Genomic DNA, 21353 nt, shown 5'->3' with positions numbered 1-21353 from the left:
TCTTTAGTCTTGCCAGGCAATACTTTTTACTCTTCCTGCTCGCTAAATGTGCTGACCTCCACACCATCCGTCTTCATAAGTCCAATTACCCAAACACACAGCCCACACAAGGATGGGGCTGTATTGATCCAGCGGCCTCACACATAGAGCAACACTCTGTCTGTGAACTGATAATTGTCTTTTAGAGTCTGATGGCACGCAGTACGAGGAAGCACCAGCAACCACACAGAGCTAACGGTTCCAGTGATATCATTTGAAATTAATAGACTTTAAAGAAATAAAACATCAGAGACTTTGAGGGAAAGAAGAGCGAGAAAATGTGCTGTTTCACACAGACCATATGTTTAACGCATGAGGCTACCGGCCAGACTGTCGCCTAGTAACCAAATTGATCAGTAAACATGAGATGCTGTCAGGATCTGTCAGACTCAGCTCAGCAGACGACAGTGATTGATTGATCGGGCCAAGGTAAGGCTCGATTCACACTGATTAATCAGTGCACTGCGTTGTACTGTCACCGGGGGAAACGAGAACAGAAAATATGTTTGTTTGTGTATTTTCCAAGAAATGTTGGCGGCAATGAGACTTAATCAGTCACAGTCAGCTGGATCTTTGCAACCCCCCCAAAAAAAACACCCAGGAGGGTAAAAACAGCTACTGCCAAACTGATGAGATGTAAAATGAATGGAAAAAAAACAATAGACTGTGGAATAACAAAAACATCTAATAAAAGGGACATTCCACCAATTATAGAGAGTATTGTACTCCTCAGCCTGTTAAATTTGCTTCATACACCCCATTACACCTGGTATTAATATGAGACCTGTATCCAGATACGTTGTCCGGACAATAACTGATCTGATGTTGCCTTTGAAATGTGTTGCCCTCTTTTAAATTCAGCAAATGTAATTCATGAAGTTATTTCTTCTTTGTATAAAAAAAAAATGTTTCAGTTTGTTACTCAGTGACAATACAAAATCTGTCTTCTGTTAACAGCATATCAGCTGCACAGAATTATTTATTTATCTATTTTGTTCATTTAACTTTATTTAACCAGGAATTCCCTTGAGAATAAAATCTCTTTTTCGAGGGAGACCAGGCCAAGATAGCAGACCATTATAAGTTGCAGGAATTATACAATGGAGCAAGTCCAAAAAGAGCTTGTTTAAAATACACAAGAGACACAGCTCAGAAAGAGCAAATGCACTCGTTTTTTTTTTGTCTTTATAGTTTTGTAGTTAATGAGTTCGGAGCAGTTATTTCTCCCACTTCATTTTCATGCAGTTCTGTTGAATAACACGTTTTCGTGGCACAGAGTAAGTCTAGACTCAGTAATTAGAGGTGTATCTCTTCATTTTTCTCTCTGAATTTAAACAACTGCCTACATGTTAGCTGAAAACAATGTTATGTTGTGCACAGACGTCAGCACCTTTCTAAGATCTTAACATAATATGAGCTCCACCAGCTCCACATGTGGTCAGGCAGACCTGATCACATTCCAGTCAGGAATGTCAGTCATTTACACCTTGCATCAACATGTGTTTTTCCTTATCTGGATAACGTGTCTGAAAACGGATCCTATTATAATACCAGGTATGAATGGGGTCATGATGTCTGGTTCTGGTTCTGGAGCTTTCTCTAAAGTTTGACAAAATAACCCCCGATGATGTCATTAAGATTATCTCAGCTTTGGCTTGCATTTTCTTCTTCTTTGTTTTTTTAAAACAGTTTTTTCACAGCTTTACGACCTCATGAAAGACGTGTGCATTTAGCAGGCAAGTGGGTTCAGATTGAGGTGCATTATGGGAATTGTAGTACCCTGCTGCACAGATTTTGACCACTTTCCGTAATGTCTGTAATAAGCCCGGCAAGATTAAGTAGTTGTAAAACCTAATCACTGGAGTACCCTCTTTTTAAAATGGTAATTCAACTCCAATAGCTGTCAACTCCAGAACCAATTCCTTGTGTAAAGAATAATAAAATCTCCATGATTGTCACCTAGAATCAGCACTAATTCAAACCATCATACACCACACAGTCGATTCGCCTTGAATTTGCATTTTCTTCAGCCTCTACCCAATCAGTCGTCTTGAAAAGAGACAGCTGAACAATCTATTTTCACTGCTGTGAATAGCTGAGAAAAGCACGACATGCAGCTCTACCCACATATTTCTTTTCAGCTAGCCTTTGAAAGATGAACATTTACAGACGCAGGATCTCATTTAAATGGAGATGGGGGGGGAAACAGTTCACTCTTGCACTGCATTAGTGTTGGAGCAGCACAGTCATTATGTGTATCACAGAAGCTTTTATGATTCTCCCTAAAGTTAATATGCACAGAGACGTGTACACACCGCAACACATCTAAAATTAAAATGCATGTTGGCTTGTCTGATTACAGAGTGAGCCCCCACACTGTCCAGCGGGGTGGTTAATTCTCAGAGGTCAAAGTCATTTTAATGAGCCCTTTCCTTTCCAGCAAACTATTCAAAACATCTCATTTGGTGCAGCGCTGCAGCCCCCCTCGTAGTCGAATCTCAAATTGCGACCGGAAGACAGCGTATAAACAGTCAGCACGCATATGTGTATGCGTCAGAGCTTTTTTTATCTGTATTTCGTCTTCATGTTGTCTTTGTGTCTGTGTGTGTGTGTCTGTGTGTGTCTGTGTCGATAGCATGGGAGGTACAGCTAGTTTCTGGCCCAGAGGAAATAGTATCAGTGAAGAGCACAGGCTCCATTAAAGAGGAATGAGGGCTCGTCTCCAGGGAGCTGTCTCTGAGCTTCACAGATTCTGGAAGGCATTTGAAATTCTCTATCTGTACATATTTCTTCCTTTCTTTGCACCCATGTTAATCTTTTAGCAAGTGTCGTCTTCTTAAGATCCGGCTGCCTGTCATCGGTGATGCAGCAGCTCAAGAATGAATAGAAAATGTGATTTAGCTGCTTACATGACCCTCCAGTCGTGAAGCAGAATTGCAGGCTTATCCTCGACTTAAGAGACGAGTCGGATGTTGGTTAAGAAATATGGAAATCTGCTTCTTTTTCGTGCTCTTTGAAGACCAGAAGACTAATTGAACTTGAATGCTGAAGGAGGAAAAAGTCCTCAGTAAATAAACTTAAATCATAATCCGACAGTCCAAATCATGACCCTCCACTTTTCTGTCCGACTCCGCAGCAAGTCCCGATAGCCAACGGCACCACCAATCCCTGCAGCTCGTCCAAATGCGAGGTCAAACTGGAGCTGGCCTTCGAGTATCTGATGAGCAAGGACCGCCTCCAGTGGGTCACAATCACCAGTCAACAGGTAAGAAGACAGGGTCAGTGTGGGGTCGAATACATCACTGTGAATATTACTGTCGGAACAATTCTTCTCAAAGACTCTGAGATGTTCAGTATTCCAGATTTGATTTATTGACTGTCAGTCTGTGATTTCAGGCTATCATGATGAGTATCTGCCTTCAGTCTATGGTGGATGAACTAATGGTGAAGAAGTCAGGCGGCAGCATAAAAAAGGTTTGTGTCAGGATAAGTAAAAATCTTCCTCAGTGTAAGTTGTTAAGTCAACAAAATAACCAAGTCCTTTTGATGTGTTTTAATTTAACGCTGAGGATGTTAACTCAGCCTTCCCACATTAAAAATGTTCATCAGCATCTTTTTGAGCATTAATAGGTCTTCTATCACTATTCAGGTTTTTATTTTGGTGATTGTGGACACAAAAGGTTATTGGACAGCACGTGTAAATGCAAAGCATACCCTAAAATTCACAGGATTCCTCCTTAATAATATTTATGAAATTCCTCATTTGTTCTGGTGTCTTCTGTCTCCTTCTAGATGCTGAGGAAACGACACAACGGCTCCATCCACCGGCCAGACAGTCAGCAAGCTGTGAAATCTCCCCCTCTACTGGTGAGAAATGGGACAGTGTGCCTCAAGTTGATTTGGATTTTCTCTAGATTTCAATAGTGATCTGACCCATTCGTGTTGTTTTTGGCTGCAGGACTCCCCCGATCCGAACCGTGAACAAATCGTCAAACTCTCAGTGAGTATATTTTTGACTTTTTAAAAGTCTCTGTGTCTGCAGCTGCTTAAAGTCTGGTGTTACAAATGACTTACTTTAAACCTACCACTGAACCTAACTTTATAATATCCATCATAAATAAGTTATACATTTATAGTTAATTAAACTGGTTCATAGTTGTTTATTGTTAATAAACTATTAAATGCTTAATTAATGGTTTATTAAGCAGTTGTAAAGGTTTATAAACATCAGTTGCAACCTTATAATGGCCATCCAAATAATGTTAATAGATGAACTACAGAGTATTTATTAACCATTTACAAGCTATTAGAAATATTAGCTGGAACTTTACAATAAACAACTGCTTAATAAATGGTTTATAAAGCATTTCATTGTTGGTTAACAGCAAAATAACTATCAATTAGAGTTTAGTTAACTATAAATCTTCTTAAAGATGGTTATTGCATGGGACTAAATACCTGAAAAGGTCTTAGAAAGCATTATATTTAAGTGTCTGATACCTGCAGACATTCTGATTCTGCTATGAGGTATTAAAAAAAAATAGCGATGCAACATATGCCGCTAAATGATGGAGTCAACATGTTTTTCATAAATCCATGTCAATCCACTGTAAGTTTATTATTGATTATTCTTTTTAGACCAAGCTGAGCTCCGTGTCCCTCCGAGGGATCAGCGCCTCCAACTCGGCAAACGACATCAGCGGCAACGATTTCCACGGGAACTACGCTTTCGAGGGAATCGGGGACGACGACCTGTAACCGCCGACACGCCCTCCCCCACCTCTTCATTCCACTGTCAACGACTGGGACGACGAAGATTACGAGCTGAGCTGAGCCGAGCCGAGCCGAGCGGACCAAACACGGCATAGGATTCTGCAAGATTGTAGCTTCTTCCTGGAGAAAATCGCTGCCTTAAGCTCTCGTTTAATCTTTGACGGTGTCCTTTCTTTTAGACTCTTACAGCTCATCTTGATTTGTATTTTAGTTACAATCATCATATTCAGTTGAAACTTTGTCCGTCGTGTTTTTAAACTTGTGGCAACATACAGTTAATAGCATGTGAAGCTACAGGTACTCAAATAGGGAGGCTTTCTGTATGTTACCGTTTTGATTTTCTACTTCAGCTTCATTCACATGGATTACTGTTTCATCCACAGTATATGTGAAGTTCTTTAATGCAGTTAAATTCTGGAGGTACAAAGTAGATTAATATATTGTAAAGTACATGAAGAAATCCTGCTAGATCCTGGATTCTTCCCTCGGTGGCTGCATGTTCCTTGAGAGCCAAATGTTTAGTTAGACCTGGCACTAGTGATAATACAGCAGAACTGGATGTGGATAGTTCTCGAAATGAGTCCAGTGAATGTGTTGAAATCGATCTCACAACTGTAGAGCTTACTCACATGGAAGATTTGGCTTGGCTATATACCAAAACGTCATGTTTTTATACTGTCAGTGGTCCTCTGTGTGTCGCGCTACTCGTGTGCCAAGTCTTAGCAAAGATACCAGTGGTGTTTCCAGCTTCTGTTTGAGGCACAGTTACTCATACTGCCTTCAGAAATAGTCTGATGCCTTAACTTTTCCTTTCCCAGCCTCGCAGGCTGTCATTTAACCGGACATCGGTTGAAACTTAACCGTCAGCGTCAGCCGCTGTTTCCTAGAATCTTGCAGAGCTTGATAGATGGTTGATTTGGCCGAGCTGCTTGCACTTGCTGAACCCATCATTTTGCACAGTATTAACAGGTGGAGATGAATGTTTGAGTGGAAGCATGACTTTTTAACATTGTGTGGAGATTTTTTTTTTCTTCCAAGGGGCTCTGTAAATCCATCTATGATTTTTATTTTTTAAACCAATTTTTTAAAGGTTTCTCATAAATGCCAAATTATAGTTTACTAAAGCATTTTGCACAAAACAAACATAAAAATTATGACAATGTCACTTTTTATATTATGTACATGCAATTAAGTATTCTGAACATTTACTAATATCTTTATCATCAATAGCTTATTGTAATCAAATAGATCAAATGTAATCTACGCTGTATAGAACAAGAATTTTAAATGGACTAACATTTATCATTGTTTACATAATGTTTAGCGGACTTTATTAGGTAAAATGTAAAGTGTTTACAAATTTTACATCTGATTTTCTTTGTCTTGTTTTTGCGAGTGAGGGTGTTGTGGGGGAGCATTCTTCGGGGCTTCAGTTCATTGTAATTTGTACGTACATTGTGCCAATCATCTCAGAGGATTTAGTAGAAAAGGTGCTTCGGTGAAGTGGCTGATGTGAGTGAACAAAGCTCGTGAAGAGCAGGCAACAAAAACGAACATATCCCGCTGTTTTATAAGACATTTCATTCCACTTTTACCAGCGTGTTTCGAAGCCTCTAAATGTAAATCAATGCCAACCTATCAACAGCTTTACTCTCTCACAGGTAGCCAGAACTGTAAATGAAATGTTCTCAGTGTAAATGTCTCGTTCTGTCACTGCTTTGCTTCTTTTCTGTCTTCAGTTGCATTTACAGTTGGGGGATGTGGACGCCACCATTCCTTTCCATTTTCTCGATTCCTGTAGATAGCAAGTTACATGGAAGCTGCAAGGTCCTGGATGTTAGTAATATGTAGGTGCCAAATTACACTTTCAAGTGCATTTATCATCAGCATCACTTTTCCAGAAAATGTCAAGATTTCATGAAGATTGTATTGACTTGATTCATTCCACTACGTTTCATTTTGATTTCAGTCGTAAGGTCGGAGACAACTGTCATGATGCTACAATAAACTCTGAAATTAGGTCATCCTGTGGTTCTCTGTTGTCTTTTGATGGCTCAACTTCTGTCATGTTTTTATCATTACTCTGCTTTCTTTATCATAGAGAACTTTGGTTCTTAGACATGAAATATGACAAAGGTGCTACTCATTGTAGAGGAGCTAAGTGATATGAATCAGTACATCAATTTGATTTAAAGTTTCTGTAGAAGAAGAGTACTCTCACCTTGTGAAGGTTAAGAACTGAGCTGGAAGAGATTTTTCTTTATGGCTAATGTGTCTCAAGTGCTGTACTTGTAGTCGATGTAAGGAAAAAGAAGAGATCCAGTCTGTTGTCTGACATTCAATGAAATGAATTTCATGTTTATTTCAAAATCCTCACTTAAGGCATTTATGAGACACTGCATAAAGACAAAAATGGACACTTGGGGGGGGGGGGGGGATATCAGTACTAATCAATGGGTTCAATGCTCCATTGTGTCATGGCAAGTTGGCAACCTGAAAAATATCTCACTTGCATATAATAGTAATTCAAAAAGAGAGTAAACTTAAATCACAGTCCCTATTAGTTTTCCCATGGTAGCTAAATGACACATCACACATTCAGAATAAAATGATGAAAACAATTCTATATATTAAAGTATGCACTTCTAGCAGTGTGTTACAGCCACGTTAGAAAAATAAAACAACTATTACACACATGCTTTCTAATAGTCTTTTTTTTCAAGTAAAAAACACAAATGGGCTATTTTCACAGTCAATAGTAAACAGTAATCAAAAGGAAGGTGATCAAACAGTCCCTTAAAAAATGAGAAAATTTAAGTTCTAGAAATTTAAAGATTGATGATATGTGGCGAGTAGACGTTTGTGGAGAAAAATCTTTTGAACATGCTCGTTTACGACTTCTGTTACTCCTGAATCACAAATAAGAGATGTCAACCAAGGTTTTTTTCCCCCCCTCCAGCTTCCGAATGCAACTGTGTGTGTAGAGTTGTGCTTTTTTCTTCAACAATAAGACTAAGTCAAGGCCACAGAGGGCCTTTCAAAAAGCTTGTGCATGCAAAATAACCAGAAATAAAATTGTTGCCAACATTTAGGTCTCCCAAATAACATGTTTATAATCCTGAGGGGTTTGGCAAAAATGACAACACAGTTCAAGACACTGGAGATTAATTCAGTTAGGTTTTAACACAACCTACTCAATCGGTCTATCAAGGGTAAAACAATTCCAGTACTATTAAATAGCACTTTGCTAGTAGTACATACATTAGTAAATGAATCTGAAGGCATGCCGTTATTAGAGCTTGCGCCCAAATGCAAACGAAGCACAATATTGGCCCTTAAAAGGACCCATAGTTACTCAAAGCTGCACTGTGTAGTCTGAGTATAAACTCAAAGTTAAAATAACCTCATGAAGGCGAGTCAGGTAAATGTGATGGGAGGGTAGGAAAAAATAACATTCAAATTATGTCATGAGACTTTTGGTACAAAAGTAAAAGGTTTGATTTAAACTTGACAACTTTCATAAATACAGCAATTATCCCTTATTTAAAGACAACTACACAGTGCAGCTCAACAGTTCAGGCAAAAATGTGCACGAGTTCTATATATTGAGGTCAAGGGGTGTCCCCATTTCAATTCTCAATCAAAATTTATTTGCAATGAGCATTTGATCTTAATTCTCCAAGTCAAAAGCAGGATTGGCGATTCTCTGTATTTTATTTTCTCTCCATCCTCGCCTACTTGGTTTTGCAGGTGACGAAATTCACGCTGTCGTAAATGACTCTTGCCATCTAGTGACTCTTCCTTTGGTCTTAGCGTTTGACAGTTTGTTCCCAATTCACAGATGAAATGATGTAACTACCTCCACCAAGGAACTTGTGTGTTTGCCAGTGTCCATTTGTTGGTTTGTCAGCAGATCCAGGATTTTTTTTCTTACCTTCTTGCTAGGGCGTTTTTAAAATCATTTTTGACATCTTTAATTTCTCAGGAAATATAACTTGCAGCGGATCCAAATAAAAACCCTGATCCGATTTCAACATGTTACATTTGCTATTAGATTAGGCTTGATTGGATTAAAGGAGACTGTTTGGCCTTGGTGGAGGAGGTACGTGCTCGACTGAGTTACATTCTAGTTAAATTTTAAATCAGTTCTTTAAATTTGTGCATATAGCTTTACAAAAAGAAGGCAGTTACAGGCATCATACTTGATACCATGTTGCCTCTTTTTAAAGGAGAATTCAGAGATGTAAAGGACTGTCAAGGGCATAAAACCAACGATCTGTTGATCTTTACAAATCAAGCATCATACGTCGAACAATAGCACGGCCGTCAGTGCTAAAAGGAAAATGTTTAAATTGAAAACTGGATAAAATGGTGACCTTAAAAACAAAAGTCGAGTTGAATGGTGACACCCCTATTGAGGAATATTTGGTAGTGTTCTCTGACCTACAATGAAGAACCAGATATGTGTAGTGATATATGAGGGAGATGTTAGGATTAATCTAGCGTGGTTTAACATACAGAATGAGACAGTCAAAGGACTTCAACAGTAGACAAAGTCCAACGTCGTGACACAAACACAGAGTAGAAGACAAACTGAACAGACTCATCCACTTGACTTAATCCAAAAAGGGATCAACACATTTCAAACAACTGTTTTTCATAATTGTGCGAGATTCTACAAAGAAACAATTAGCAGCCTCTGAAGACATCTGACAAAACACTAAAAGACAAGTACACGCTAAAACAATATAAAGGCTCTGTGAAAACAAAAACAAAAATCTGCTGGTAGCTTAGTTTTGCTGAGTTATATTTTATACAATCTCAAGTTTGTAGCATGGGTGTATTGTCTGACCTCCCTCCCTGGACATATACTGCATATCGACCCCCGTTTCTTTTCTCTGAGTCTGACTGCCGACTCCAATCCCTTTTCTCACTTCCTCCTCCGCATCATTTCCAGTCATTGGAACTTTGACCCAGCCGTCTGTGGCCAGGCCGTGTTTCTTCTGATGTCTCTTGTAATTGTCCCAGTGGCCGGTGGTGTAGCCGCACTCCTGACATTTGTACGGCTTCTCTCCTGTGTGCCGGAGCATGTGCCGCTTCAGGTTCATGCTCTGGTTGCAGCTGTAACTGCACACGGCGCACTGGAAGGGCTTGGCGCCCGAGTGCACCCGCTGGTGGCGCTTCAGGTTGGCCAGGTTCCCGCAGGCGTAATCGCACAAATGGCACTTGTAAGGTTTCTCGCCTGTGTGCACTCTGTGGTGGCGCTTGAGGTTGTCGAAGTGTGCTGAAGCGTAGTCGCACTGAGGGCACTTGTACGGTTTCTCGCCGCTGTGAGTTTTCATGTGGCGTGCCAAGTGGTTTGGGTAGTGTGTGAGGAAAGGGCAGGCGGCACAGGTGTACACCTTGTCACTGCGCTCGCCAGGGCTGTTGGGAGATGATGAGGAGTCTTTAGTCAGCATCTCCAGGGTACACTTGGCACAAATCTGGGCCGAGGAGCCGTCCTCGTCCTCCAGGACAATGCCACACAATCGGCAAGTGAAAGGGAAAAGTGAAGGGGGAAGGGCGGGACCGTCTGATACGCCCCCTCTGTTCACCCTGCTGCCACCGCCGCCACCTGTGGTCTCCAGTAGGGGTGGAGGCTGGTGGCCAGGAGCTGGGTTAGAGGCTGGAATGGGTGGTGGTGACGCGCCCTTTAAGCCATCGAAGGCTGATAGGTAGTCACTGTTCTGGGCTCCCAAACTCAGGTTTGAAGTCGGTCGTGCAACTTCTGAAACTTCACAAAAAGATGAGAGTGAGTGAGTACTAATAAAACATATGTGTGTCATGAGTCATAATATTTAAGGTCCCATGTTATCCTCATTTTAAGGTTCATTCTTTGATTTTGGGTGTCTACTAGAAAATGTTTACATGCTTTAATGCTCAAAATTGCTGCAGCACCTCTATTTACCCTCTTTCTGGAGCTCTGTTTTAGCGCCTGTCTCTTTAAGGCCCCCTACCTGAAAAGCCCAGTCTGTTCTAATTGGCCAGCTCTCACAGGCCTGAGCAGGCACGGTCAACCATATTTCCACATCAGCTCAGCCTGTGTTTTTGTAAATATGGCGATGATTGTTTGGTCGTGACATCACGACCTTATGGAAGTCCTGACGGCTCGTTTAAAGGCACAGTTTCTGGATTCGGACTGTTTGCATTCATTCGTCTATGGAGCGTTTTGATACATTCCTACTATTTATATGACACCTAGACATGCCTAATAATGAAAAAAGACAGGTCCTTTAAAAACTACCCTTTATCGAAATGATGTAATAATTATTAAGGGAAATGATACATACCCTTGGCTGAAGCACCAGACACTTCCTCACTGGCTCTTTGCCCAGTCACACACCTCTTCAGGCTGTTTTGGCCAATGGCAGGTCGCACCGGTATATCCTGTCCCGCCCCTGCAGATGGCACATGCATGCGCTGGTGCCTCTTAAGGTTGCCAAGAGAACTGCAGGCAAAAGAGCAGCTTTCACATTTGTAGGGTTTTTCCCCAGTGTGAATGCGCAGGTGTCTCTGCAGGTTCACCAGCTGAGCTGAGGCGTAAGTGCACAAGGGGCAGTTATAGGGCTTCTCCCCGTTGTGCGTCTTCATGTGGCGCTTCACGTGGTTGGCGTAACGCGAGGAGAAGCCGCAGAGGTGACACGAGTGCAGTTTGGGCAGTTTGTCCTCAGCTGTCAGTGCTTTGTCACCCATCCCATTTCCCATCCCTTCACCGTCAAGCTGCATATGGGAGCCAGAGCGAATCCCGCTGATGCTTCCAAAAGGTGAACAGAAGTCCGTGCTTTTGGCTTCCCTGGAGGCTTTGCAGCACCTAAGGCAGTAAGGGCCAATTAGGTCGATGCCAGGTCCCAGAGGTTCATCGCGGAGCTGTCCGCAGCCCCTGCAGGATAGGTAGGGAGGAAAACTGGGCTCTGACTGGGCTGCTCTGCCCTCGTCTTCCCTACTGTTGTCAGCTGTGCCGTGTGAGTTTTCTGTTTCACTTTCCATGCTGAGCTGGCTGTAGGCAGGGCTCTCCTCATCACCCAGAGGATACACAGAGAAACCGATCTCAGCAGCTACTTCTGAACAGGAAAGACAAACAGAAAGAAAAGTTTTTTAATACTACACATATTTCATCACGTCATACCAAACATTTCAATTATCCTGGAAAAAAAGTATAATTGAAATGTTTGTTTTCAATATGCAAGAATATTTTTCGCTTTGCCTCTAGGACTCACTGTGTCATTGTGATTGATTTCGCTAATTAAATAAAGATTAAACATGACAATTAACATGGCGTATTTGTTGTTATTTGATAACTGTTTATAAATTAAACTATTTGTACAGAGGCAAATCAAAACTGACTTTGCAAGTGAAAACAAGTATATTAATGTTGAACCCTGTTATTATTTGTATTATTCAGTCAAATCAAACAGAATAAGAGCCACAATATAACAGATGTTGAACAAACATATGGAGGTCACAATATTTTTAGGCCATATCACGATACACAATATATATCTAGATATTTTGAAACCTCCTCAAAAGCACTTCATGAATTCTAGGGCGGGGCAACAAAATCAAACATAACAATATTTTTGACAAAATGCAACAATATCATATTAGTGAGTAACATATGAGTAACTATTGGTACAAAATATTAACACAACAAGATTTTTAAGTAACGTGGATGTGATGACTAAGTAGGCAAAGACAAGTATTAGAACAAGTGAAGAGTCTGTTAAGTTCAGAAAATTGCATCACTTTACTGTGACTCAGCCTTTAAGAAAACACAACACTCTCATATCATGATAACCATATATGTCATACATATCGCCCAGCCCTATGTGAAATAATTCAACACTAAACTCACAGACGTGTCTGGCTAAGGGGCACGTGGGCAGGGGCTGGTGACAACATGCCACAATGACATATACACTAAGGTTACAGAAAGGACATCTTGACAAGATAATAGCTGAAATAAAAGCTATAATAACTCCACAGTGACACAACTTGCCAATGCTCAGAAATCATTACTAATAAACCAACTTCTGACTGTGTCATAATGACACATGGTTTAAAAGTGATCTCACTGAACTGTCTGACTCATAAAGAAAGCAGCCAGGGATACAGAGCTGTTACAGATAATGTCCCTACATTTTTTCCCATCACACTGAGCAGGATAACTTCGGTACACAGAGAATCTCTCTTCTTAGTAAAAAAAGTGAGAATTTCAGAGAAACATGAAATACTCACAGTGCTACCACCAAGGTCAACTGCGTTTTAGCTGTTGTTATTCCATCTGAGGTTTAAAGACAACAAAAAGAGAGAGAGAAAAAAAAAAGACAGACACGTTTCCCAGGAGGTAGGAAGAAAATCTTCAAGACTTCGAAAGCACTCTTCTACTTCAGCCTGTGCTTCAGAGAGCCAGAAGAAAACCACCTTCCTCCGCAGATGTCGAGGCAGGATGTGAGGAAGGCGAGAGTGGAGACTGCCCTTTTATCCTGCCCCATGGAACCCCCTCGTGGATGATTACCGAGCCTAATGATAATGATGATGACTATAATGGTGAAGCTGCTGCTGCTGATGATAATGATGATGAGGGTAGATGATGATGATGATGATGAGGGTACATGATGATGATGATGATGATGATGTGGGGGAAACGATAATGGTAGCGGGGTAGTGGGAGCAGAGGCTGATGATGATGATGATGATGATGATGATGATGATGATGAATAAATGCCCTCTTATAATGGTGTCCTTGATGGTAATGGTCCTATTTTTATGACCATTATATAATAATGGTGTGTCTCAGCTCCTTTCTCTACTTTTCCATTTTTCAGATCACTCCCTCTGACAAAGAGCCATGCTGGGAAATATGAGCTGGTACTTCCATTTCTCTTACTGTCGCACAGAGGGGCAACACTTCATCGCTCAAAAAAACAAACTGTAAGAACCGACGAGTCCCCTTTGTATTGCGGCTGCGCCTACATTTCCTTTAGCGGTAAAACCATTAAAATCATTTACATTGCAGATTCATGCCATGCTTTCATGGCAATGACAGGAAGTGAAAATGAGTGCTTATACAAAACATTATGATGCCACCGCACTTTCACCAAGCAAATGTAGTTCAAACTGTGGAGTATATTGAAGTGAACTAAAATGACCAGCCATTCCCTTTATTGTATAATCAATAGAAACATTTGCCACGTAGAGTTGTCTATGAGATTTACCACGAAGAACAAACACATGCAGAAAAGTGAACCTGCGACATTAAAAAAAACAGACCCAAGAAGACACTCTTGGTTGATAGACAGACTTACCCCACTTAGAAGAGAGTGGACAGATACAGTATACAGACAGACAGAGAAGCTGACAGGCAGACATCAACAACACATGCCACCCTTAAAACTAGAATCATTGAGATTTTGATGAATTGAAATCACATTTTTGATTCTATTTATGATCAGCATCCTTCTGCAATATTCATTCACTATATTAAAAATCTGTAATTATCTCCCTATATGGAGGTTTTCATTGTTATTGGTGGAGTCCACCCTTCCCTTGCTGGATTTGAATTTGCTTACACATATGACATTCACAGGAAACAATAAAAGCATATAATCCAGCATTACAGTTTTTAATTTCATCTAATTGATTGTGGCCTCACTGTTTCCTGTTCACTCCCCTAACGCTGTATCAGAGCTGTATCATTAGGTAGCTACAAGGGCTTAGCGATTAATTGAAATTGCAAAATGGCCAAGTGGAATATACAAAACACAGGTGCTGCAATTTACTGATAAAGGTAAACTGTGTCACAACATACCGTTATTAATGGTAAATGAATTGTGGCGCGACAGAGATGCCGTGGCCTGTAAACTATATTCCAGGTGTAAGGGAACACGCTTACTTGGTACAGACTAGGATTGCAATGGTATAAGAATATCAGGGTACGATAACCATCTAAAAAAATATCACGGTTTAACGGTGTCATGGTGTACATTGTTAAACAAATATTATTTTGGAGGAAATTGTCTGAACAAACATTTTTTGGATGAACGAACCCCTTATTATAATGTCACAATTTTTTTGTGACAGACGGGAAAGTTGATATAAACTTGTACTATATATTCTAATTATACTAATACAGCATAATCCAATACCTTGGATAAGCAAATGTAGATGGAATGACAGCCATCTGTTTTTGTACCACGGTATAGTTTAAAATTGGCATACTGCTGCGACCCGAGTACACACCCAGCAAGAAGCGAAGAAGAAGGAGCCAAAGTCAGCTGTTAGATGAGGACCTGCTAGAGACTGGCTACACATGTGTACTGTGAAAAACAGACAACAGTTGCACAACATTTTTGACTGACTTCTTTGTTAAAACAACATGAGTTTGTTTGGCTGTGCTGTAAACAGTTACACCAGTTGCTCTTCTGTTGTATTTCTAATGAAAGTAGCTGCTCAACCACTTGCTGCCAAATCAACCAGGACTGATATCTTAAGGGGTTTAAACTTTGAACACATAATTTAAAAAGGGTTGCAAAAACTTGAGTTACAAACCTGAGAACTTTTCCAGGCCTAGAATCTTGCCGTCATGATCAGGATCACCAAACTCGAGGTCTTGTCCTAGAAAGAAGTCTGTGTCTAAGGTGAGGTTTCCTGGAGCTTCAATGGCTACACCATCTTCAGAATCCACTGCAGTCACAGAAAGGAGAAAATCAACCACATTGGATGACTAATTTCATTTCACTGAAGGGTTTGATTTTAATCAATTAGCATGGATGTTTCACTGTTTAATGGCAAATGCTCAAGGCAGTTGCACATAAAGCAGAAAGCAGGATTTAAGAGAAACTCCTGAAGCTGCTCAAGTTTCACAGCATCAACTTGAATCAGCAGCAGCCTGACTGAGAAATCATGTCTGCACATAAATTGTTTTATTGACTATAATATTAACAGTTACTATAATGGTCAAGTTAGCAGCATACTTTTATTGACATGCCTTCATTTTTATGTTCCACTTAAAAATAAAATCTTGATGTCTTAGTTTAAAGTCAGATAAATTATTACAGACGAAGGACTCCTTATGACCATTAAGCTTGGCTGAACATGACTGACTGTATTGAAAAATGCTCCCTTACGGTCACCTTCAATTGAATATAACTTTTCCAGTGTACATGTTGGTTTTGAGGATTTAAGAAAGCAATGATAAATTATGCAGAAAAAACTAATCACATCATAATTTTCCAGATATGTCAAAGACAAAATGCTATTAGTTCTTCAAATTCTGCAACAAAGACTTATGGCATCCTACATTGTGTGAAAATTGTTTGGTCCACCCCACTAATGAAAAACTGGGCATAATTATATATGAATTAATTTACGTTAGTCAAGCATTCAAATATGTAATTAGCCAGATCATCAGTCATTGGACAGTTTCTCTGCTGGCGAAAATCCTTTTGGTTCCACTACAATGCCATTTGTTTAACTGTGGCAATGAAAGTTAAAAGATGGGCATAATCTAGAGAAAAAAAAAAAGGAAATTGAATTTACTACCCTACAGTGGACAAAGAGCATTTTATGAACAAAAAATTAGCAGCTAACAGTTGACAGATGGAGCTCTTTTACTGCGGTTACAGCTAATGATGCCTGAAATTCTCTCAAGCTTAATGGCGTCCAAACAACTATCACACAGCTGTCACTATTCGGAAAACAACTTCCAGGCCACTTCAAGGGCATCATGCTCAGCAGCTCTTTTTGGCAAATCCTTCAGAAACAGCAGCATGCTACCATCTACTGGTTGTTTTAGGGTTTGACAAAGAATTTCTCTTTTCCACAGAGCCCCATCTCAAACTAGATTCATAGATGGTTATTAAATAGTACAAACACAAACAATCTCGCTGTGATATGCTGCTCAAGTGGCGAGAATAATGTTGCATTAAAAAAACAGCGAGGCACACCCTTGGATGCTTATTACTGCATGATCATAACATTATTTTGGTGTTCTGATTCAGAGTAATGAGTAACTAACTGAACAGTTTCAGGTTGTGGGTTTACAGTGTTGACATTTCCTATTGATCATCAGTGAAATACTTTTAGTAAATCACACTACAAAATCACAAATTCCTCTCCTTTTCTATCGGTAACAGATGGCATTTAACCACACTGAGAGGTGCATGATGGGGGAAATTAATCAAGGCTACGTTTTGTTAGCATGCATGGTATCAGCAGAATAAGTACTGTGCATGTAAACGCTTAAACTCTGTATGTGGGAGCTAATTGCTGGCACGATATCAGTCATCTCATTCTTAATCAGGCACTACACAGAACACAAGACTTTGAAGAAAAGTAGAATTTGCTAGTGCATTACAAATTCATTCAAATGAATGTAGAGTGTGATATTAGATTTAACTGCATAATAATTACAGCACTGTGAGTTTGTATGATTGATGATAAAACATTTCAAGCACTCAAACAGCAACGCCTGCTGTCCAGATGTGAGGACACATGTTGTGCACAATCAGGCCAAAGACTCACAGGGATTTGATTTAAACCCCCACTGTCAATCCGCAGTTAGTGTATGTTGTTAAAAAAAAAAGACATGATAAATCATTTCAGGCATGAAGCTCATCTGTGTATCATGTTTTGAACATTATAAAGATCTCTGAATACCTACACTTGACTGGCTGTGGATTCTGCTGTTTTTTTCTTGGCATCTTCCAGTCAGCCTCTCTCTGTTTTGCAGCGTCTTCTTGCAGACTTCCACAACCATCAGCTCATTCTCGTCCGTTTGGAAGATATTCGTCAATATTCCTACAGATGCAAAGCAGAAACCATTAGCATACAATTGTACTTCACAAGTCATCGATTTCTTAAAGCCCAAGGTTGCAACTTCAAATTATGTATTACGTCTTACCGACAGTCTAAAACCAATGCAAATACATTTTGCTGTCATAGACGTGTAAGAAAACCAGAACATTTTCACATTTGAGAAGCTTGGCCAGTGAAATTGAGGCATGTTTGCTTAAAAAAAAGACTTGCATGATGAATTGCTTATAAGAAATATTACTTGTTTATTGATCAACTAGGCTCCAAAATCTACCTACAAACGGGATATCACATATTAGAGCTACCATTAACAATAGCTTTCTTGTAACAGGAGACAAAGACACGTTTGTAGTCATCAAAACAAATCCGTCAGCAAATCTACTATGTCCTAATGATGGCAGGTGGAGGATACTACACAATGTTGTGAATAAACTAGCAGTAAATTCGTAGTTACTGGCACTAAGTCTTTCTCTTTCTCTTAACGTAACGCTAACACACACAACAGGGAGACACGGGTGCCATTTGAGTGTTTCATCTGGACGTGAACTAACGTTATTTACACTGTAAACAGTCGCAATACGCACCATCAAGTAGCTAGCCAATAAGCTACTTTAGCAAAATGGCTAACACATTAGCTCTGTTACTGCCATCCGACAGGGAGCAGTCAAGCGAGTCAGCTAGCAGCTTAAACTAAAACATGCCCTCAAATAGCATACAGCTAGCTAATGTTGTTGTCACTGTACGAGAAGAAATGTCAGCAATATTTGTGAAAACTGACGGTACGCAGCTTACTGACCGGCTAAACAAAATGCGTCTACATCAGCACGTAGTACTGATTGACAAGTGTCATCTCCATTAGCCGCGGCTAAACATGTTAACCCACAGCTAAATTAGCTGGGTAGCTAACAAGCTAACATACCTAGAAAACGTAAATACTCCTGTCGATTGAGGTGGGTTTTATCGTCGGTGTACACCCCATTAGACGTCAAGTGCTCTTCCTCAGATGTAAGACGTCTGGAGATCCGCCATTTCTTCATGAGCTGCGGTGACAAAGAAAGGCAATTAATGGTATTTTTCATAACTTAATTGATTTTCGGATTCGCCTGTGATCCAGCAGCAGCAACAACAATACGACTTCCGGCCGGAGTCATTCAGAATAAAAGCGACAGCTCCACTGATGGTAAACCAAAACTTTAATTTAGCGCAAACTGCGCACATTATACAAGAAATACTAACTGTACTTTACTTTATTCTCACAGCGTTATTTCACTTGTTAATGTGTAGCAAAAAACATGTACATTCAGGCTTACTCTGTACTGTATTATGATGTGATTTTAGGATTTGTACAAAATACTGGGACTGTGCTTGCACAATTGTAGTACTTGTATTGCCATTAGTGATTATTTCGTGTTTCAAATGGTTAAAAGAATTATATGTATAGTATACTTTTCAAATATGTGCATGATTGACTATAAATATACAAGGTATATGTGCAAAGCAGCCGCAAAGTTGAGCAGTTGCTGCAATTTCTGCTCTTTAGTTGCTCTTTAATGCCACTTTGTGCTTTTTGTGAATATACATTATGGTAGACAAGGAATAAGATTTTTTTTTTTACGTTAATTACAATTCTTGACTTTTATTCTGAAGGCCTGTGGCGCATACCGGATGTGTTATTCTTGCTGGCGGGCTACATCTTGATTCTATTGTATACATCATGCTTCCGTTTAGTGAGGTGTTTCCGTTTCCGAAAATAATTTCCGGTTTCGGTACCTCACTGGATCATTGTAGTTGTAGTTCTTACGTATGTAGGAGCTGAAATACCTTAATAAACGTGTCAGGAATACAAATATACAACATATTCTGAAGATGTAATGCAATTTAGCATTGTAGGAAGTGCACAGATGTCTCAAATGCGTGACAAATTGTCAATCTACATGAAAAATACTACATTGTAAATAATTTTATCTTTGTCTATTGATGTTTTAGGTGATTAAATAAAATGAATTAAAAATAAATTGTATTCTCTCAATTGTAAAAATCGATGGCATGTGGCAGTCCCACAAAATAACAAAATACTATACAGTTGTACAGAACATGTGGAAAAAGCTCCTTGAGACTTGCATTCGGTAGGGACAACAGAAAGCATTATGCTTCCTGTAATCTTACTGGGTCAGTAACGCAGTCCCACTCTGGGAGGCTGCATCAACAGGCTTAACTTAAAGGGTAACTCCACCAATTTTACACATTGAAGTGTGTTTACAGGTCTTGGGAAATACTACTGCATATGTGGAAAAAGTAGTATAAAGCCTTTTGTGGCTGAATGTAATGTGATAAATTGCCTCCAGTGTGGACTCAGTAGCTAAGTTGCACTGTATTACTATATATATACAGTAGTTATATTACTATAACACTGTTGGACTCATCATGGAGAGTTTAAAAGCAAATTATCAAAATCAATACAGCAGAAATGGAGATGTTGAGGTATTTATTACCCACAATGCAATTTAGTCAGTAACTGACATCAATGGAGACAATTCATCAGATTACACGCACCACGAAAGGCTTTATGCTACTTTTTCACACACTACTTTTTTATGCTTAAAGATATATAGGTTGTCTTCCTAAAAAGTTCCTCAAGGTATTTATAAAGATCTCACACATTTTATAGGCCGATGTGTTGTGTGTGTGTGTGTGTGTGTGTGTGTTTTACTGGATTTAAAACAAACAAACTCATCTTTCATTCTTGCTAGCATTGACCTGTCAGATGCACCTTTTAAAGGCGAAATGTGTGACAGTTAGTCAGCTGTCAAACTCATATTTGAAACAAAAAAGGGGACAGCACGTCATCAGGGTAACAGTGTATTGCTGCTAACTGCAGCCACTGTTAGCTTGATTAGCTGTGCATCTAGCGGTCCGCACTGGGAGCGCCAGGGGAGCATAGGAACTCTGGACTGGACGGACCGGGACTCACTGGCTAGCATGCTAACTATAGCAACAGCATCAAAATTGCAATTTTTTTCCACATTATGTTGATAATTTCAGTAAATCTTTTTAAAGGACCAATTTGTAAGAAAAGTTTATTTTTGAGTCTCATTCCCAACTCGTCAAATACTGACGCATTGGGATCTAGCAACCTACAATCCGAATGCGTCAGTATTTGACGAGTTGGGAATGAGACTCAAGAATAAACTTTTCTTACAAATGATGGCACCTTTAAATGTTTTCAACTTACATATTGCACCTTTAATATCAAATGATCAGCAAAAACTCCTGCCACATTTAGTTGCCTTGGAGATAACATAAGGAGATGGCATATGTGTGTGTGTGTGTGTGTGTGTGTGTGTGTGTGTGTGTACACCTGGCACTGAAAACATGTGAGAACCTCTGTGTTTTTTCTGGGCATTTATGAATAGGAGATCCTGGGACTGTGCGTCATCATCCCATTGGTTCATGTCACTGCAGTGTGCCTCCCCTCAGGCCGCCGCACAGCACAACACAGCCATCATCAGTCCTGCTGCTGCTGCTGCCGCTGCTGCCGCTGCACCACCGGGGGAAGGCATCTCCTCCTCACCTCACCTCACCGTGGATCTCCTCTACTCTGCTCTCCTCCCTTCCTCTCCTCTCCTGCACCGGCCATCACTACCCGCCCTGTCTGCGCGCTTTGACGGTCAGATATGTTGTCTGTGCGG

General features: G+C 40.0%; 2 protein-coding genes across 3 annotated transcripts in view; one reads left to right on the top strand and one right to left on the bottom strand.

Moving 5' to 3' along the window:
* The window catches only part of snx17 (sorting nexin 17), a 29969-nt gene extending 23133 nt beyond the window's left edge, over window positions 1–6836 (top strand). For both annotated transcript variants that reach the window (XM_084376923.1, XM_084376922.1), the window contains 5 exons: window positions 3176–3304; window positions 3436–3513; window positions 3832–3906; window positions 3998–4039; window positions 4678–6836. In XM_084376923.1, coding sequence (XP_084233049.1) covers window positions 3176–3304; window positions 3436–3513; window positions 3832–3906; window positions 3998–4039; window positions 4678–4797 — 444 coding nt within the window. In that variant the 3' untranslated portion in view covers window positions 4798–6836. The remainder of the gene's footprint in view (window positions 1–3175; window positions 3305–3435; window positions 3514–3831; window positions 3907–3997; window positions 4040–4677) is intronic.
* A 313-nt stretch (window positions 6837–7149) lies between these two features.
* On the bottom strand, window positions 7150–17639 carry znf513a (zinc finger protein 513a). The gene is given in 5 exon segments (XM_084377634.1): window positions 7150–9677; window positions 9680–10585; window positions 11142–11912; window positions 15400–15534; window positions 17513–17639. Coding segments are annotated over 5 exon segments (1896 nt in total). The 5' UTR covers window positions 17553–17639; the 3' UTR covers window positions 7150–9633.
* Between the last annotated feature and the right edge of the window lie 3714 nt (window positions 17640–21353).

The sequence above is a fragment of the Pagrus pagrus genome, assembly GCF_965226575.1.
Source record: "Pagrus pagrus genome assembly, chromosome: 16".
In the NCBI taxonomy this organism is placed as follows: Eukaryota; Metazoa; Chordata; class Actinopteri; order Spariformes; family Sparidae; genus Pagrus; species Pagrus pagrus.
The sequence above is the reverse complement of the archived record's forward strand: the minus strand, read 5'-3'. Positions and strand labels throughout refer to the sequence as shown.